This window comes from Nicotiana sylvestris, chromosome 3 (assembly GCF_000393655.2).
Source record: "Nicotiana sylvestris chromosome 3, ASM39365v2, whole genome shotgun sequence".
Classification (NCBI taxonomy): Eukaryota; Viridiplantae; Streptophyta; class Magnoliopsida; order Solanales; family Solanaceae; genus Nicotiana; species Nicotiana sylvestris.
In genome coordinates, this window is record NC_091059.1 from 48718193 (window position 1) to 48733837 (window position 15645).

Here is a 15645-nt window from a genome sequence, read left to right on the forward strand (position 1 = left end):
GATGAAGCCGTTTCCGGAATGATATCATTGATGGCAACTGCAACGAACCGTTCCATCCACCCATGGTCATTGTCATCATCCATGCTAGATAGTAAAGCATAGTGGTAGCGTTTGTTGAAGCTTACCATTCCCCTGCGAAAGATTTTGGAAGAATAATAGTTCATCATGTGTGCTAAGGATAACTCATATCCCGTTTCTTGGCACAAGTGCCAAAGACAAGCAATCGTCCTCCACATGGAAGGATTCACTTAAGCCAAACACACCTAATAGAGGTAGAACTCCGCAATGATGGAGGCAAGCTCTCCACTCAAAGAAAATGCTCCCAAAGTAAAGGAATACATGTAAAAGTATGTAAAACCCTCCTTGGGAAGGGTTACCCGCTCCGCCAGATCAAGAGCGATAATATCTAAATCCTGGCAATGACAATCTTCCTTCACAGCAGGAATACTAAAAGGATGGATGGAAGAAGGGTATCTGGCAACGGCCTATGTACGAGGGTTAGCAGAAGGAAACTTCTCTTCGAAATCTTTGGTGGTAATCAGGTTCTTTGGGAAGATGATACTCACCGTAGGGGGAGCGACATCATCAGCCTTGCCTTTGTTCTTTGAAGAACTAGGTTATCTTGAAGAGGAGGCAATTTTTTATTAGAGGAAGGGTTTTTTCTCTCAAAGAAGGAAGCTAAAGAAAGGTTAAAGTTGAAAGATGAGTTGAGTAAAGAAAGCCTTAGAAAATTTAGAGTGTTATGAAGTGTAAATGAATGGAGTTGATGTGTATAAGTGAAGGTATATGCGACTAAACTCGCATCCATAATTACCTCGATAGCCGGCAAAAGTTATGCTGAATAGTGGGATGACGCGTGTTCGGAGCATTAAATGCGGAAAGACGTGCGTCTAATCAACCGTCAGAATCTTTTCAGAGGGAATCAGTGAAATTCCCACCAAAAAGAATATTTCTACCAACTTTTGGGTAATACAATAATATGACACCGGAAAGCAGGGCGGCTATCTGTATAGGTTAAAATATATTATGGTAAGTGATCGTATAAGGGAGCGACACATGGAGCCTAAGGCAAAGGATAGCTAAAACTGAAGGCAACTATTCCGTCTGTTGCCGGAGAGAGTGGTGCTCATAAAGATGAAATAAATTTCTGCTACCCGGTAGCATTTAATGAAGAAAATTCTACAACATTTAGTAAGTTGCCCGTTATAAAGAATTTGGCATTCTTGCCCGCCGTTACACATTCTTCAATGGCCCTCATAATTGACATTAAAGAATGGATTGATCCTAGGAACTTGTTCCCTAGGTGCAACTATAAATAGTGAGCTCTATTATCATTGTAAAGAAGACGAACTTTCTGGCAAACTCGCGCTACAATCTATTTCAAAACTTAATACAATTCTTCATGCTCTTTGATTTCATCGTTGTTGTGCCCAGAGACCCTATTCCCGAAACTACTGTTTATGCTATTTTTATCTTCATCCCAAGGTTAAGTATTGCATATTTATTTAATTCTTCTATTATTTCTAATATCAAATTAATTCACTTATCTAGAAACCACGTATAAATTCAATTGTACTGTTTTACGAGTAAACAACATGGTATGTCTTTTATATAAGATTTATTACTTAACAGTTTATTGAATAACACTAATTCTTTATCTATATTGATCACTTAATCATAGTAGATTACCATGATTTGGTGCTTGAGCAGGATCAAATAAATTTTTCCATGCTTGAAGTCTAAAGAGACCACGTAAGACATACCAGAGGTAAAGGAATCCACAATTGTTTTTCTCAACTGGATTTTTTTGTTGTTGTTGATTAATTCGACGAAGTGTGCTAGCACGAACGTATCCCATGATCACCAATCAAGTGGTATAACAAAATTGTCATTTAGAAATAGTACCAACGTCACATAATCAGTAGGGGTGGGCGTTCGGTATTTCGGTTCGGTACGTAAGAATTTCGGTTCGGTATTTCGGTATTCGGTTTATCAATTGTGTATACCAAATACCGTACCAAAATATTTCGGTACGGTTCGGTATTTACTATTTTGGTTCGGTACGGTTTCGGTTTAACAATCAATGAATATTGAATAATCAATGCTAAATGCTAACGCCTAACAGTGCACAACTGCACATGCAGTCATGCACAATTGGAACTTGGAAGAGGAATCACAAATGCAGTTTTTTCAGTCAATGTTTGCACTTTGCACAACTGCACAATGTGCACAAGTTTGAAAACACTGAAAAGCCTGCACAGTGCACACTGAAAACACTGAAAAATTTGCACAAATTTGGAAGAGGAAGCACAAATTTGCAAGTTTGCATCTACAGACAACAACTTCACAATCTGGCAAGTGGCAATTGCAGATGCAAACTTGCACGCCAGATCTGGCAATCAACTTATTAGTTAACACTTAACACTCACAGTGCAATAATAACAGTCCAAACTTAAACACATGGCAGTTGAACACTTAAACTGTTAAACAGTAAATTAAACTGCATATGCTAACTTGCACAACTGCAGTCTGCAGATGCTAAACACATTAACCCAGTGCAATAAAAACAGTCCAACAAATGCAGTGTTTGCACAATCGAAATTCTAAAGTGTTTGCACTTTGCACAATGTGCACAACTGCACATGGCTCATGGCTGAAAGCCTGAAACAAGAAAGCATATCATTTTGCAGACAACAATTTCACAATCTGGCAAGTGCAGATGCAAACTTGCACGCCAGATCTAGCAATCAACTTAATAGTTAACACTTAAAACTGACAGTGCAGTAAAAAGTTAAAAACACAGTCCAAACTTAAACTCATGGTAGCTGAACACTTAAAACTGTTAAACAGTTAAACTGCAGAAAGAATAGGCACAACTGCAGTCTGCAGATGCTAAACTGCAGTCCAAACTGCAGTCTGCAGACAACAAACTTGCGAACTTCTCCGTTATCTTCTTTCACCACAAAGTATTCCCAATTATCGGAGCGTTGAGCAGTAGCACGGGGCATGATTGCACTTGAACTTGAACCTAAAAAAAATATAAATCATATGTTAGAATATTATAGTTTGATGATAATAAAACAAAACTACAAACTATTAAGTATATCATTATCACCAAACAAATAGAGTATTAAACTTACCCCTCAAGATGCAAGTTGCAACTATACATCAAACAATGCTAGTAGTGCTTCCATTATTTTCCATATCTAAAGATAATACGACCAAATATGTCATACAAATGAAAAGGCATGATATATTATTTTGAATTAAAATACAAACAAAATATTAAAGCTTACCAAGCTCGAGTTCCTCAAGATACTTCAAGTCTTCTTCAACACTAATAGGATTCTTCTCTTCTCTAATCCAATCTTGAACACAAATAAGAGATTGCACACATTTAGTAGTCAATGAACTCCTAAATGAATCAAGAATACGGCCACCAGTGCTAAACGTGCATTCCGACGCCACACTAGAAATTGGAATTGCCAACACATCACGAGCCAACTCCGAAAGAATAGGAAATCTAGGAGCATGTGTTTTCCACCAACTCAAGATATCAAATTCTTCACTAAAAGGCTCTTGTTCTTCACTAATGTATTTATCCAACTCCGATTTAGCACCCCCACTTCCATTGTCTTCCTTTTGTTTCTTTAAGCTAAGCTTAGTCCTAATTTTTGATGCACTTATAACACTCCCACTAGGTGTATTAGATGTGTTGTTAGATGAAGTAGAACTAGATGGAGATTGATGACAAGATTCGGTTGAATACTTTTTTAGATACTCCCCAAACAAAGAATTCATATAAGCATACACCTCAACATTTATTTTCTTCCCTTTTTCCTCCCCAAAAAGTTCTTCAAGTGCTCCCTCAACATATTCAAATTTGTTACGTGGATCCAAGACGGAAGCAATAAAAATTATTTTATTCATCTTTTTAGGCTCACCCCAATACTTCTTGAACTTTTCTTGCATTTGCTCAGCCATTTTTCTCAAATGCCCATCCTCACTAGCTAAACACATTTTCAAATGACAATAAAGTTCAGATACATCCTCAAAATGAGAATTACAAGTGACATAATGTGAACCTGAAACTTTTTTAGTTAGCTCGTGAAATCTTGCAAGAAACTCTATAACATTCCTCACATTCACCCAATCATCAGATTCAAGAGGACCTGCATTACCACCATCTTCACAAAGATGAGAACATTGATATGCAGAAAATCCATCATCAAAAAGATGCAACTTGTCAAAGGCTTTTTCAAAGTGTTGTGCTGTATCCAACATCAAATAGGTGGAATTCCACCTAGTAGGAACATCCAAACACAACGTTTTGGTACATTCTACCTTTACATGTGCACAACACTGTTTAAACTTTAAGGTCCTTGCAGGCGAAGATCTCACATACCTCACAATATTTCTAACACGTGTCACAGAAGCATCAAGTTCTTTCATTTGAAGAAGCATTGTCCACAGTAATAGTGAAAACCTTGTCTAATTTCCATTCAAGCAAACAATCCCTAATAGCTTTAGCCATCTCTTCACCCTTATGACTAGTGATAGGGCAAAAATTAAGTATTCTTTTATGCAACTTCCAATCCCTATCAATGAAGTGGGCTGTCAAACACATATAATTTATTCTTTGTAATGAAGTCCAAGTGTCTGTTGTTAGGCAAATTTTTGGTTGTGCTTCTCTAAAAGAACTTGTTAGATTTTCCCTCAATTCACCGTAAACTTCATAACAGTTCCTTGTTATTGTTCTACGAGAAGGAATACGAAATAGTGGTTGAGTTTTTCTCATAAACTTTTTAAAGCCTTCATTTTCTACAAAGCTAAATGGTAGTTCATCAGTAACTATCATCTCAATTAAGGCCCTCCTAACCACTTTTTGATCAAATTTCCAAATTGATCCTTCATCATTTTGACAAGATTGAAAATTTATCTTTGTTTGACTATTATCTTCTGCAATTTTAAGTGGGTATTCTTTGCATCTAAGCAAATGATTCTTCAATCCTGTTGTTCCATTCTTAGATGAATTAGCAGCATAAGCTTGTTTACAATATCGACACCGTGCTTTCCCAACCCCATTAACCTCAAATTTATCAAAATGGTTCCAAACGTCAGACCTAGGTTGCATTGCTTTCCTTTTCTTGGAATCTTCACTATCAATGTTGTTGGTGTTACTATCTACCGTAATAGGTAAACTTTCAGTAGAACCAACATCACTTACTTTACTTGTATCTTCCATCTATACAAAATTAAACAAATATAAACATAAATTAACAATCAACAAATTAACTAATAACTACCTTGCTATCAATAACAATTAACTAATAAGTACCTCGCTACCTTACAAAATTAAACAAATACAAGTATTATCTACCTTGCTACCAAAGTAACATGAGTTTTCTTATGTGTGCACATTATAAGTCTAGGATTAGCATTTTCACTTTTCAGTGGTTTTTAGTTATCTTCAAGTATTATCATTTTCTGACTTTTTGAATATCAATAACAATTTCCTGTAACTTAGAATTTGCTTTAGAAACATTATTCTTGATAGTTTCTAAGGTCTTGATTACATCAATCATAATTGTTACACCAATTCTTGATAGTCACTGACAATAGAGCTGATGTAACACCATTGAGAACTCCAGCTCAGCTGAGAAGCTAAGAGAGTGACTAAATCTTTTCTTGAAATTCTAGAAGCCAACATACTAGAAGATACTGTATTTCATGATTTTCAAAGAGAGGAGTCTGCTATTGTTACTTGTTAGTTACTCATATGAATATGATATGGTAAAGTTCAAAATATCACACCTAAACAAGGTAATACAACCAAAAGAAAGAGTATTAACGTGATACAGATGATATTTTCCTACTAAAGGGAAAAGCTCGGAACATCAGTTCATTCAATCAGCAATACAACCAAAAGAAAGCGAAACATACCTTTGAAATTGAAATTGAATCGAGCTCGGTAGACTGGAACAGGACAACACTCAGCAGCGTCTTCGACACTTTGTTTGCCCGGAATCAAATCGAGCTGGAAATCGCCGCCTATAACCCTAAAATAGTTTGATGCAGAAAATCAGAAATTAAATCTCAACAAAAACCTCAGAGAGTAGTCGAGTACTGGGATGAGATCATGAGAATGAGATGAGACTTACAAAACTTACAAAAGTAGTGAAGTTAACCGGTGAAGATGAGATGAGACTCGAGCTCGAATGTCGACTGGTCGTAACTCGATTCGCAGACTGATATCCTAGAGTCGCAGTCGATTCTCGTCTTCTTCTTCTCGTTCTCGATGATATCTCCTAAGCAATAAGCACTGAAGGCTGAAGCAGTAAGCAAAGTAGCAAACCCTATCTCGATGATATCTCCCACTGGGCAAACGAAGTGTCGAAGAACACTAGTGTCTGATAGGGTAATCGTCTAATCGATTATTTGAGGCAGAAGATTGGGCTTGGGTTGGGAGTTGGGGAAGATGGGCCTGGCTGGGTGTGGGTGTCCGTGTGTCATGTGTGGCCGTGTGGGCCTATAAAATATGTAATTGGGTTTGGGCCAAATTTCGGTATTTCGGTTTACCGAAATAGTTAAATTATAAAACCGAAAACCGAACCAAAATACCGAAATACCGAAAATTCAGTACCGAATTAGACCGAAATACCGAAAAAACCGAAACCGAAATATCAAATTAATTTGGTTCGGTTCGGAATTCGGTTTTTCGGATTTTATGCCCACCCCTAATAATCAGTATCAGTTCTTGATTGCTATTTGATTATGTATGTTAATTGTGTTAATTTTGTGGTTTAATAAGTAGATGGTTAAGACTTAACCCTTCTGAAGCTTGGCAGCTGTGAGTTAAGTTACGTTCTCTCTTGATTTGCAAGTGGTAAAGGAAGGAGAAATGTCAGAGTAATACTTACCAATTAAGCATTATTATTCAAGATTCTTTGTCTTCTGTTCCTAAAATAAATGATATTAATATTTGCAATTAAAAAGAAGAATATATAGAAGAATGCGCACTTTAGGAGTTAAGGGCTAATTGGGGAAAAATTCAACTCTCTTGGGGGCAACATGCAATGCTTGTTACTTCTACAAGAGTTTCCACTATTGGAAGTAAGACAACAATGGGTTGGTGAAAAGAAGAAAGACTCCAAGAAAGAAAAGGAAATTGACATCTAAAAGCGGGCAACCTATGAACATAAGATTGTTAGGTCGAATAAAACAATGTATGAGATAGTGGAATGCTTTTAAAAGGTTATGAAAATCCATTTAACTAGAACTGTAGTTAGGTGAAATTAGAAGCAACCACGATTTTTTTATTTCTTTGTCTCACTTTCGATAAACAAGAAATTTTTTTTTACTTCTTGCGACTATATTTGGAGGGAGTTCCGAGTTATACATTCCTCTATGGCTTAATAGTTAATAGTAAGAGAGATCTGCTTAATAATATGGTTATGAACACCGATGTAGATAGGATCAGATACATATTGCTAATTCATAACATATATGAACATGCGTTCTTATTTTTCGATTTTTCCTGAAATATATATTCATCATCTTGGTCCCAACCTTATTTATAGGGGTGCAGCTAGAAGTCATGTATTGGTTCAGTTGAACTCAATATTTTTAGTTCAAATTGTGTATTTATATTAAGGAATTCACTAAATATGTATAAATATTAAATTCAGAACTCATTTACTAATACCGAATTGTGCTATCGTAAAATTTAGAACTCATAAAAATTAAATACCAATTCCGCCTTTACTTATTGATCCCTACTCGATCGAAGGTTCATTTAAACGTACGTCAATAGCTATATTGTTTATTATTTTCTATTTGTTTATGATCTAGCCTAACCCATCCGACTATGACCTTCAGGAAAGAAATTATGCTAAAAAAAACTCTAGATCATGTGTCTTAGCTAGGAATAAAAGTAGGTAGAGACGATTTGTTGGAAAATCAAAATAGCTAGGAGCAACAAAAGGTAGAGTTGTTGTAACGACCCAATCGGTTATTTTGAATATTTGTATTTCGTTTAGCTGTTTGAAATCTTGATTAATTTCATATGATGTATTATGACTTATGTGAGTAGTCGGTTTTGGTTTTTAGGTGATTCGAGATTGATTTGGAAGAATGGTTCTCAACTAGGAAGCTTTAAGTTGGAAGAGTTGACCAAGTTTAATTTTTGTGTATTTGACCCTGGATCGGAGTTTCAATGGTTTCGTTAGGTCCGGATGGTGATTTTGGACTAGGGTGTATGTCCGGATTTGCATTCGGATATTTCTTGAAGGGTTTGACATTAATTGGCAAAAGTTGGCAATTTCAAGGCTTGAGAAGTTCATAGGTTTGACCAGGAGTTGACTTTGATGATATCAGATTCGAATTGTGGTTCCGGTAATTGAAATACCTTCGTTATATCATTTGGGACTTGTGTGCAAAATTTGAGGTTATTCCGAGTTGATTTGATATGGTTCAGTACGAGTTTTTGGAAGTTGAAAATTAAAAAATTCATAAAGTTTGATTTGAGGTGCGATTAGTGATTTTGATGTTATTATGTGAGATTTGAGGCTTCGAATAGGTCCGTGTTATATTTTGGGACTTGTTGGCATGTTTGGACGGAGTCTCGAAGGGCTCAGGTGAGTTTCAGATCATTTCGAATGGATTATGCATTACTGATTGCTGGTGTCTCTGCAGTGCATCGCGATTGCAGAGCTAGGCTCACGATCGCGTAAAGGAAATTTGGATTGGATTGTTTTATCTCTTCGTATTCGCTAGTATTAAATTGCGTTCGTGGAGGATGTGGAACTTGAGCTTCGCATTCGCATTGGTGAGGTCACATTTGCGCTGGTAAGTTAGGAGCTGGTGAATCCTTCTTCACGTCTGCGAGACGCAGGTTGCGTTCGCGTAGTGTGACGTCTGTGGGCATCGCTTTTGCGTGGGAATTGTCGTGAACGCGTAAGGCATATTATGGCAGTGCATTTTTTTGTTCATCACGAACGCGATGGTTCTTCCGCGTTCGCGAAGAGTATACCTAGAGCAGTGTATTAAGTACTCTATTTCAAAGGCTTTGCTCATTTATCACATTTTGGGTTGGGAAGCTCGGATTTAGGCAATTTTGGAGGCGATTTTCACTATATAGATTGGAATAAATATTTTCTACTCGAGTTTAATTATATTTTATGAATCTATGTTTGATTTTGGCATTTGGATTATTAATTTTAAAGAGAAATTGGAGGTTTTTGTCTAAACTTTTCTAAAGTGATTTTTTGAGTTTTGAACATCGATTCAGAGTCGGATTTGAGTGAAATTAGTATAGTTGGACTCATAATTGAATGAATTATCAGATTTTGTAAGTTTGTGGGGTTCCGAGGTGCGGTCTGGGTTTGTCTTTTTGGTTGACTTTGAGTAAATGAGTAAAGATTCGACCTTTATCATTTGAAATTATTTCCTTAAACATTATTTGATGTTCTTGAGTTGCTTTTGGCTAGTTTCGAGCCGTTCGGATGTTGGTATGCGCAGGATGTCATTTTTAGAGTGTTGTTTGGCTTGCTCGGTGTTTGTTTTGGCTTTCTTGAGATAAGTATCTTATCTAAACTTGGTTGAGGCACTAGTTGTCTGAGTTATTTGTGATAGCTACGTGCTATGGGTGCGCATATGTGTGGGATTGAGACCATGTGCGAGCACATGGTATTTATCCATGCTCGGAGTAGTACTTAAGCTATAATATGCTTTGAATTGACTGTTAAGCTTTAAGCTATAATATTTTTCATATTTATAACATTGTTGTAAACTATTTGAGCCATGTTTGAGGTTACATAAAGGTTAATTTCCTGCATAAGCATGATAATTGCTATATCTATGATGCAATTGTCGATTTGAGCTATGATAGCATACTTTGCATATGCCAACACTTTAGCATGTCATTATACTAGTCCAGGAGCATAAAATCTGATATTCATTCATCATATACATGTGTTCTTGTATATTTCTTCTGTGTTATATGATTTGGATTGGATGCCTATGACTATGCGAATTGTGTTGTTATGCATGTGACCACGCCAGACGGATTGTGTTGTTATGCCTGTAACTACGCCGAGCGAATTGTGTTGTTATGCCTGTGACCACGCCAGGCAGATTGTGTTGTTATGCCTGTGACCACGTCAGGCGGATTGTAATATTGAGCATATGGCCACGCTAGACGGATTGTGATTATTAGCACGTGAGTTACCCGTGGGGTTAATATTGAGCCTGTGACCACGCCGAACGGATTATAATATGGAGCATGTGACCACGCCAGGATGATAGCACGTTGAATTGGCCGTGCTTGTATGTGGATACAAATCCATTCCCCTAGGGTTACCCTATCATGTTTCTCTGTTGATGGTGTACCCGTGGATTGTGAGAAACTGATGTGTTTCTGATTAATGTAAGCTCTGGGAGAGCTGGTTATTGTTATTAGGATCGTGTTGCACGCCGCAATAGACTGATATTTGATTATTGCATTTCATCTTTACTTGCAATTTTCTTGGCTGTTTACCTAATTTATTTACATACCTTCCTTATATGCTAGACTGTTGAATGAGTAGAACACTTTAGAACAAAGAATTGTGAGCACCAAGGTGGATTTACCTGTGTTTTTTCCTGATTTGATCATATATCTATTCTATACCTGTTGGATTTCAGAACTTGCACAACTGACTGGTGAGTATCATTCATAATTCTTGCTGCTATTACCTTGTCGAGTTTAGTTAGGATACTTAATAAGTACATATGGTCGGTTATACACGTTTGCACCTTGCGTGCAGATCTTGGAGTTGATGCTGCTGTGTATGGCGAAAACTGACATTGGAGATGTACCTGCATTTTAATTATGGCTATCACTTGTCCTTGATAGCTTTAGATTCGAATTATGTTCATGTACATTCCAAACACATCTTGTAGTTATTTCATTTTAGTTTTATAAATTTAAGTCTTAATGGCTCATGACTTGTACTATCGGTCCCTGGATTGTTGTATAAAAGTTCAGTTATTTCATTATTTATTTCTCATTATTCTCATTTAAATTGTGCTGATTGTTACTTATTTAACAAGTTGGGTTAGGTTTGATCATGATTAGTAGATTTTAGGTCGTGGGCTTTTTGGAAATTGAAGGAAAGACAAAGGCTGGCAATGCCACGTCAATTTCTACATCTGCTTTTGCCCATGCTTCTTTATGCTTTCTTATACATCTATGATATTCAATACTCATATTACTAGTTTACTACTAAAAGAGTAGCATGATTTAAAATCAGATTTTATAGTATATACCAATATTCCACAACTATATTTCCTTTAGTTATTTTATCTTAAAATAATGATAACAAAAATAAGAATAATATCAATAGTAAAGAGGTTATGGAACTTTTTTTGGGTCCAAAAAGGTCATGGAACTATGCTAAAGCTAGTGGCTAATAAATAATAATACAGGTGTGAATGGCCAGCATCACCTTATTCACCTTGCTTCTATTGTCACACGTGATATGTCTAATCTTCCTTGAAAAAGAATTATTCTTTTGAGATTATTAAAACCATAATGACTCATCATGAGATTTTAATAGTTTTTGGATTGAGTTACTTAGCTTCCTACGTATTATGCATATAAAATATGATACAAATCTTTTATGTATTATCGTAGTCAAGATATTGTAGGTAAAATATAAGATATGATTAGATCTTGTGAAAATGTAACAGAGCAGAAATCAAGTGAGGGTAATCGTAGCAGCCAGCGACATGAGAGTTGGCTTCCATGCAGATAGCTCAATACAAAGAAATTATAATTCAAGTGTAGTATTACGAGTTTACACTTTTAGCCACTTTGATTTTTCTGTTTCTTGTTGATCATGAACGAAAATAATCTGAGTTAAGTAAGTTGGAAATTGATGTTTATTGTAAGATCATGTTAACTTATCTTCGTTAAGTGATAATATGAGATGATGATGTGTATATTAACCACAATTAAATGAAAAAAAATTATATATGAATATAAGTCATGTATTTATTGATTTATTGTAAATATCACAAACGATAAAATATTCTCAGTTGGGAGAGAAGGATCATCCTCCAAGGTTCTCTTGCCTTGTGTTAAGAACAAGAAAAGAAAAAAGAAAAAAAGATGATTGTTGTACGTTTCTCCATTTGCCTAAGAAAGTAAAATTCAACGAGAAATAGAACAAAAACTAGCTTATGAGCTAGGCATCACAAGAAACACCAGCTGAAAACTCTTCTTCTTCCCTCAATAATCTTTGTTGCCTGGCAATGAAATCCTCCACTGTTCGCCTGAAATCTTCACTACTCATCTCATCATCCACATTTCTCCGGCATACCACCGTCGCCGATCGCCTCAGTTCTCGTCTAGTCTCCTCATGCTGGGGGACACACAGCAAGTTTTCTGAACGGCTCTTTCGAATTTTCCTTCCAACTTCTCTCTCTCCAAGAATGCACTGTTTCACACTCTGTTCCCTGTAATTATTTATACTCTGTTTCCCCTGTTTCAGACTCTGTTCTCTGCAATTGCTTATGCTCTGTTCACTGTAATTGGTTATGTGTTTTGCACATTCTTTCATATACTCATCATGGAAATCGGTTATGGTGCTGGTTGATGAATTATCTTTAGCATATGACTCTCTAGATTTCAAGAACAAAACGATGACGATCACATTTCCAAGCACAAAGACGAACCCGGGACTAATGAGGGCGAGTGGGAGTTCCCTGAAATACTCAGCAAAAAGCTTGGAAACAAATGTCAACTGAGTAGAAAATCTTGAGATTATGACAAAAAATATGCAAATCTCCATGGCACGGAATAGGGTTGTGATCCTTTGAAGCCTTTTGTACCTAAGAATTGCGTTTGCCTTCTCTGCTTTGATGTTCTTGAAATTGAAAGACTCCATTTTTTTCAACTTTCTGATGGGAATTGGTTGGTTCAAGGCTAAGTGAACGATGAGAGGGATTGTGGCTAACAACTGAATTCGAGCAATAAGCAAATTCAACCTTAGCCAAGCCCGTTAAAAATTACATAAAAGAAAGCATCTCACACAAAGGGAAGAAGTGATTTTGGAGCAAAACCATAGTTCTGAAAAGGGCAGAATTATTTATAACAATGTTCATCTCGAAGAGGAAAGCAAATTAGAAGGAAGTGAAGATGAAGAAAATAGAGTAATAAAAAAGGAACAAGAGAGCTTTTGATTAGTGAGTCTTCTTTGTTGTTTTATGAACTTGGAATGGCAGGACCAGAAATGTAGTGGTATATATATAGGCTATAAAAATAGACGTTTCTTTTTTCTTTTTTAGATTTTAGTTTTATTTTTCTTTTAATTTTTGAAGTAGATTCTTCTTCTTTTTTTACTTTATCACTTTGCTTCGGAAATATTGTAACAATTCCTACATAAAATAATTACATGCCAACAACAACAACCCAGGGCTCGACATAATATGGGGCATAAGGCAAAAATAAAAAATGAGGCCTTAATTGTTTTTACTCTTATAATTGATCGAAATCTAAAAAAAATTTAATCAGTTTTAATTATTGTCAATGTCTAACCAATTTGTTTAATCTCTCTTGTGTTATCATGTTGAATTTTATTGATTTAGTTTTGAATTTTTTTTAACTGAGGTAGCTCATATAAAAATTATTTACGGTAATAGAATTAACACTTTTACCTGATTGAATTTGCTAATTAGAGTATTCTTCTACTTATACAGTTTCTCTTAGCACTTTTAATTCTAAATATAAGTTGAAACATTTAGTAGTTACTATGTTTCAAGAGTCATTTAATGCTAAGGAAGAATATTAATAGCTACTTATCAAAATAGCTTAAAAACTTTCTACAACGACACTCAATGAGTTAAGAAAAATTATTCTAAACTAATATTGTAATAAGATCGATTTAAATTGGGACAAACTAAAGACAATAAACAACTAATAACTACAATTTAAGATGTGTAAACTTTTAGCTATAACTATTTTAATTAATTTAAAATTTCTACGAATAAGTGCATAATTATTAAATATTATATATATTATTTATAGATTTTGGGCCCTAATTATTTTGGGGGCCTAAGGCCATTGCCTTAGTGGCCTTAGGATCTAGCCGGCCCTGCAACAACCCAGTAAAATTTAACAAGTGGGGTCTGGAGGGTAAAATATACACAGACCTTAGCCCTACCCCGAAGGAGTAGAAATGCTATTTCCGAGAGACCTTAAGCTCAAGAAAACGAAAATAGACCACAACATTCGTGACAACAACAAAAATCAAAGAAATAATATTAGCATCGTAAGAACAAAAAAATATATGAAAAAGTAATAACAACAACCAGTAATAATGCCACATTACTATGAAAAAATGGAAAAATCGTGTGGACACAACTTTCACCACTAGCAGTCCAAGACAAAACCCTAACAAACTAGTCCCACCCCCGTCACAAAGAAGAAAAGCGCTCGACTCCCTCTTAACCTTCAACCCTAATGCTCGACCTCCACACCGTCCTATCAGGAGCCATACCTCGAAAATCCAAAGTCGCTTCATGTCCCGCCTGATCACCTCACCCAAATACTTCTTAAGCCGCCCTCTACCTCTTTATTATACCCGCCAAAGCCAAGCGCTCACGCCTCCTAACCGAGGCATCTTGCCTCCACACGTGTCTGAACCATCTAAGCCTTGCTTCTCGTATTTTGTCGTTAATGGGAGCCACGCCCACCTTCTCCCGAATATCTTCATTCATAATATTATCCAGCCTAGTGTTCCCACACATCCATTTCAGCATCCACATCTCTGCTACTTTTATTTTCTGGATATGGAAATTCATGACTGGCCAACACTCATCCTTATATAATGTGAGCACGTGATTTTTGTTTTACGCAACAACCACTCCAAAAGAAACAAATAATAGCAATTGGTCTTGTTGTACATTTGTTGGATTTTTACGTGGCATTTTTGTTGCTAGTTATTTGTGATTTTCCCACGATTGCTTTATTCAAACAAAAAAACAAAAAAAAAATATATATGTTTGTATGTCGTGTGAACCGTAATCCGTTTATTAAAAGAAAATATAATAAAATGTGTGCATCCTTCATTGTATTTTGCCATTAAGTGTTTAGTATAATTAAATGTCAATGCAAGTGATAATTGTTATTTTTGAGTATTAATTAATATTGGTATGATTTTTATTTTTTTTAGGAATTTTATTTTTTTTAAGTTGTAAAAAGGAAATATTGGATTTGGGCCATAATTTCGAATGAAGTCAGGCCCAAAACCAATACAAACGACCCAGTCCCACCAGGCCCTCTGCAAGACGCCTAAACGACGTCGTACAGGCACCATCTCTGTGAGCCGTTGATGGATTCAAAGGAACGGCCCAGATCTGGCCAATCCTTTACTTAAAACGACGCCGTATAAGGCCTTTTAATCATAGCCGTTAATCCATTCCTCATCATACGGCCAAGATCACTTCCCCATTACCCATGATGAAACCAACCCATTTCCACCCGGACCAACCCAAACCCCGTTTAGATGAAACGACACTATTTCTCCTAAGCCTTCAGATCCAAGTCGTTGATCTCGATTGATCCAACGGCTGAGATCAACCCACCCATTCCATATATAAGCC

General features: G+C 36.1%; 1 protein-coding gene across 1 annotated transcript; it reads right to left on the reverse strand.

The window, feature by feature from the left end:
- Positions 1-12227: 12227 nt before the first annotated feature.
- Positions 12228-12929, reverse strand: LOC104219532 (uncharacterized). Its single transcript, XM_009770225.1, has one exon. The coding sequence runs from the start codon at positions 12927-12929 to the stop codon at positions 12228-12230; it is 702 nt and encodes a 233-aa protein (XP_009768527.1).
- Positions 12930-15645: the final 2716 nt, after the last annotated feature.